Genomic DNA, 6,000 nt, shown 5'->3' with positions numbered 1-6,000 from the left:
TGACTTCATGCAAGACAAGCACCTTGGTTCCTATATTATTTTTCTGGCCCACAAGTTATATTTTTAAAGCCAATTTGCTTTAGCACTGGACACTTGCATGACTAATATGTACAGTAAATTCCTATGTTAAAATACTTGGCCAGTCCCAAATGCAAATTTAAGAAGCTCAAGAGTCAGACTTTAGAATATCAAATTCAAGAACTTCAGCCTTCTGTAAATGGCATTTGCAGACTAACTGCCAGACAGTCGATCATGCAAACTTCTACGGAGCACTTGCCTTTCCCAAACCCTTGGACAAGATTTGGGTTGACAATCATGAATAAGCAACATTTCCAGCTGTGCCTGCGTTTGCCACCGGAAAATTTCAATTTCAAACTGTCATTATCATATAGACTTAACATTTCCGTTTCCCAAACTGCAAATTATTTCCCAAATATCTCTTGTTTTAGAAAAAAAATCATCTCTGGGCAGATTTCGCTTTTGGGGAGCGCTTGATACAATTTCTTAAGACTTTCAAATCTAGGCAATTCCTTACCTGAGTCGATTGACAGTAGGATTGACAGTAAGAATTAAAAATCTCACGGCAGACGCCAAATATTTGAGCCCAGGGGCAACTTAATTATGCAGGCTTAAGACTGAGCAAGGCTGATAGATTCCAAACATCTTTATCAACAACAACAAAAATCTCTATCAATCCAAACTATTTGCAAGGTGTTCTTTCCTTTTCTTCTTCACTCCCCACCCCCACCCCATATTCCTCAGGGGCTCCGGAGTAAGTTTTCTCTCCGGTCCAGAAATGACCTTCTTGACCTTCTCACCCTCTGTCCACTCCTTCTCTCAAATCAGGAAGACAAGCCACCAGCTGAAGGCCCTGCGAAAGGCCGTGGGGGCAAGCGGAGCATGCTCAGTAGCTGGGGTGGCTGGCTGAGCTCACAGCAGGCTTTGGCTTGCACCAGACAGATTAGCACTCGGCTCCGGAGGCGGTCGTGTTTGTGCCCTAGAAGATCCTTCATTCCTGGAAAGCTGATCCCTGCCCCCAGTACGCGCGGTGTTAGCATCCTCAACTGCAGCCGCTCAGCTGCGGACTCCCCAGAAATCCATCAGCCCGAGCTGCTCCACTTCATCCTCTGAGAGCTCGGGGCTGATACCAGCTGCTGGATGATTGAGCAGAAACGACAAGCTTGTTGTGGTTAACCGTGAAGGGTGAGGGAGTTCTGAGCCAGAAAGAGGAGGTGTGTTACGGAAGGAAGTGGCCCCGGGAAGACTCCTGCAGGAGCCCAGATTAGTCTTCTTTACTTCTTGTTACCATGGCATTATCTGCTCTAGACCTGGGAAAGATGGTCACGGTAGTAGCGAAGCTGGTGCATTGCTTTCACCTCCGGTAAGGAGAGCACCTTTGCATGCTTTTCTCTTTGCAATGCTTTGATGAGCTCTGAAATCCACTGCCCGAAAGGGTCTTGAAAGGATCCATCGCGTTCTCACGTTACAAGTTTGTTTTTAAGGAAGACTAGGGAGGGGCGGGGTGGGGAAGGACTTTTGGGTGTACTTCAAAATCGTCAGGTTCAACTTGAAGCGCTCTGTTCTTTAACCTGTCTTTCTTGACCCTGTTCCTCTCTTGCGGTTCGAAGTTTGTTATTTCTAAAGATGGGGTTAGAGTTGTTTTTTTCCTTTTCTTTTCTTTCAAAGACTCCGGAGATATAGGGAATTGTACGTCTTGCTATAAACGTAAGTGGATACCATTAATTAGGATCTTTTTCAAAAGATGACAATCGCCGTTGTAGACAAGAAAGGTTATTGAAATTTAGCACCGACCTTCGTTAGCCTTGAACTTCAGTTGACCAGAGGAAAATACTCATGCTACAGCTTTCTGGTTATTTGTAAAAATTAATATCAATGTCCAGGACTTCTTTTTAAGGCGCAATAGTCCAACAATTTAGAGACAAATTTAAAAATTATATTTTAGGGTATAATCTTTATGCATAAGATGACTTCTCACAGAAGCATAAGGTTAAAAGAGGAAATATTTTCATGTAGCTTTGTGGTTGCACATTAATATTTTTGATGGGAGCTTAAGCCAACATCTTCAGATGAGTTGGATGATGAGGTGAAAATAAGCGAAGAAAAACGAGAGACCTTTGGACTACAAAACAAGGACATTCAAATAAATGTAATTAACTTTGAACTGCCAATGAAAAACTATCTAAGATGTAGTATAATATAACAACAGCTTCATATTACTAGTAATTTGGCTGGAAATTGAGGCAATCATTTCCCTAAGTAAATCCCTAGAAAAATAAAACTGTCGTGGGTCTACTACCCATATAGCAAACATTAGCAAATTAGAATCAAATTGGGCAGAGAAAAATGTGTTTTTCCTATTTTGATATTAGATGTTTAAATGTCCAGTTTACTATGAAGAGAAACACTAAGACATTTAAAAAGTAGTAAACATTTTTTTCTCTGAGGCAGCATATGACTTTTTATTATAGAAACAAAACAAATATAAATCTTATAATGAAGAAAATATCCCAAAGAAATACTTGACGTGGGGAGTAAGTATTTGAATGCAAAAACAAGGTTGGCATTTCTGCACAGATTATTGCTTTTCAAGCCTGCTTTCAGATGTGATTTAGTGGTTTGGATGCATTGCCTCATGGGTTATTTAACTAAGAAAACGTGAAGAGCTGCAAGTAAAAAGAAAGAGTGTGAGGGAGCGAACTATTCCTATTTCTAGTTTATTCTGTATGGACTAGGACCCAAAAGCATTCAGTCACGTGGCTTTATATAAAGGACAAGTTTCTCAAATTCTCTTTCTAGCCTGGAAAGTTGGAGATACATATTTCTTCCTCCCATTTTGGGGAGGAAGCTCTATACATTGGAAGCACCCCAACTTCCGAGCTCCCAGCTAACTTGTGGCAAGACCAAAGCTGCTCAGGAAACTCTCAGTAGATTAACCACAGACTTTTACCTGTTCTCAGCTGAGCATCCAGATTTCCAGTCCAAATCCCTTTGCATAATTAACATAAAAGCACCTTTTTTAGAATATTCCCAGTGACTCAGGATTTTATGGGGGAAGCTGTCTTCTGTAATTTACCGGCCTCTGCTTGTTCTTCTCTGGGTTACTGGGAGGTGCTCCCTCTGCTCACTGCGCCCCCCTCCCCCCTACCGCCATTTGTGACACTGATCAGTTCAAAAACTTTAATGGGAACAACCCAGAATCAGCAATCATCCAGAATAGAGTTTCAGTGATCAAAGAAGATAGAAAAATTTTTATTTCCATATTTGTATATTGCAATGTAGGTAGAGAGCTCTGTTCTTTCTCTCCAACCTCAGACAATTATAACACGATGAAAGAAAATCATTCCATTGCAAGTTATTCTGTTTCCCCTTTTTGAAGGGGTGGGGGGAAAATTTTGATGGCATCAATCCAACCTCTGTTAACTTGCCTCTTCATTATCAAGAGAAAATATGTGGGATTTTATAAACTCTTTTAGAGTGAGTTGGTTTATGAAACAAATTCTGGAAATATAATGAAGTTTCATCTTCCTTTTTTATAATCAAATAGTGTCAGAACATCAGTCTTACCAGGGATGCTTTGTCACTTTTTCTTTCTAATGAAAGAAATGATTATAAAAAGTAGAGGATAATATATATTCATAGTTTCTTAATAGAACTTATTAATATATTTATCCTCTACTCTTTTTTTTTACCCCTTCCCCTCCGCTACTCTTTTTTATATAGATTCAACCACTATTTAGGATTGGAATATGGATCAGCTATAATTTGTTCATTCTCAAAATGTAGACCTGGATATAGCTAAAGCAATTCCAACAGTGGAGTCACATGAACAAGAAAAATTAGGTAATAACAAAATATTGTACTTTCTTAGCTATCACACGATCAGGTTTTTATAGCAACCAAAATGAAGTCATCAACTATACTTGTACAGCATTATTGTTGTTGCTGATTACCTTTGGTTTAATCAATGAATTTTCCAATAAGACAATCTTAGCCTTGGCTTTAGCAACTTAAGGAAGCAATAATTGTACCAATACAGAACTTGAAATACTCAAACATTAACTGGAGTTTAGGGAAAAAGCCAGAAATATTAAACTAGTTTTAGAATTGATGTCCAAAATTCCAGAGATTCTGTGCCTTTCACAAGGTCATAGTTAGCTTTCAGCTAAGCTCAAAATTTTTGAGATTGCTACTTTTATAATTGAACTCAAGAATACAGAGGTATTCAGAAGTTTAAGGATAAGTCCAGAACTGTTTCTTTGTGACATTTTTTTTCTGCCAAATTGCTTAGCCATGGGGTAACAGTAGGTCATGATTGACATTCCCAAAGTTCAAGAACAGTTGGAATTTGAATATTTACATATCTAGGAACAAATCAATGTCTATTTACTCCCTTTTTATGAATCCGTAAGTTCTGTATTTTATTGTGTTTAAATGTCTTGTTTATATCTACTTATCTACTTTCTAAAAACATAAAGCCACTTCAGATTTATTCTGATGAATCTCTTTAGAAACCTTTATTTCCAGGAAGTATCCTGATAAGAGCATCCAAAAAAAATTAATGGAACTTTATTCAGTCCATGTTTTCTGCTTCTACTTCAGTGCATCATATAAACTGCAATAGTTGGAAATGCTTGAGAAAGAAAATTAGAAATCTCAATCATTTCAAGTAATCATAAAATAAAGTTGAAGGCCATGTTCAGATAAAATCTTAGCCGATGACATTTTTCATCTCCTCACTTACTGGAAATTTATCGAGCACTGAATGATGACTTTTGCTTTTATATTCAGGACAGACCTTTGCACAAGACTGATGTTATTCTTGCTCCGAAAGGGACTTATGTTACAGTGTAGTGAGAGAAGATAGTGGTTTGCATGTGGAAGGAAATCATGCTATGACGAGCAGACAGAAATAATAGTGTGTAACTTCAGCATAGGGAACTCATCTCTGAAAAGAAGACATTAGATCTGGGATGAAAACGGAGTTTAGCCTTGATCATGCTCAACAATATGGGTTGTTGTAGTGACATATAAAATAGTATGACCAGGAAGGAGGAAGTTTTGGGGGCTGGTAGAGGGTGGTAGAAGTAGGGATTTCTCTGGAGGGTGGAGAAAGTTAGAAGGCCAGACCCAAGCACATGGTCCCAGAGACTAAACTTTTCATGTGCGAAGAACCCACTGGAAAGGTTGATATTTTAACAAAGCACCTTTGTCTTCCGGAAATTACACTGTGAGGAGTTAAGGAAAAAGCTGTTTGGTCAGGGAAGATGCAGTTGCTTAGAGATGATATTAACTGAGAATTTAAACTCTTGATGTAGCAGTGAAAAGAGGCCAGCGCATTGACTTAATTTTTTCCTATAAATTGTTTATATTAAAGAAGTGAATACAGGTTCTCAAAGACACTAAATCCCAATTTCTCCACCCAAATTTAAATAATATGACATTTTGGGTGTCTATTCTATATAAAATTTAGAAAATCAAGAGACTAGTTCTTTCCCCCCAAATTAAGTAGTCCACAATCTTATCACTTAATTTTATAGATCACCATTTTCGTATCTGTTCTCTGAACTCTTTTGGATGCCAATATATTAATTTTAGGAAGCTTATTCTGGATAGACTAATAAGACTTCTCTCTAGACTTAAATAGAAAATTTCTGCTCTCAGTCTGGATGAGAAAAATAGGTTTATGTGCCAGAGTTACTTCATTTCTTTGATGCCATTTCCTGTAACCCAGAAGCTAGGACTTTATGTGATCTGCTCTCTTAATAAATCCCTTTCTATAACCCAACTTCAATCCTTGGGGGTTAGGAAAGCTGCATTTGACCCTCTGTCCTCTTATGTAAAATTACTGTACACCATCCTTGTTTTTACATAAAGATCTGATCATTAGAATTTATCTCTTTTGGATTCTTTTCACTAGAGGTGGCTGCTAAGAGCTAAGTTTACTAGGTCTGGCCGAGCCTAAAGTGCACTAAGAGAAAT

At 38.2% G+C, this 6,000-nt stretch overlaps 1 protein-coding gene across 1 annotated transcript in view; it reads left to right on the top strand.

Annotated features, from left to right (window-relative positions):
• Nucleotides 1–948: 948 nt before the first annotated feature.
• The window catches only part of ARHGAP18 (Rho GTPase activating protein 18), a 225,079-nt gene continuing 220,027 nt past the window's right edge, over nt 949–6,000 (top strand). Inside the window, exon 1 of the mRNA XM_055137109.1 lies at nt 949–1,381. Coding sequence (XP_054993084.1) covers nt 1,308–1,381 — 74 coding nt within the window. The 5' untranslated portion in view covers nt 949–1,307. The remainder of the gene's footprint in view (nt 1,382–6,000) is intronic.

The sequence above is a fragment of the Sorex araneus genome, chromosome 4, assembly GCF_027595985.1.
Source record: "Sorex araneus isolate mSorAra2 chromosome 4, mSorAra2.pri, whole genome shotgun sequence".
Lineage (NCBI taxonomy): Eukaryota > Metazoa > Chordata > Mammalia > Eulipotyphla > Soricidae > Sorex > Sorex araneus.
The sequence above is the reverse complement of the archived record's forward strand: the minus strand, read 5'-3'. Positions and strand labels throughout refer to the sequence as shown.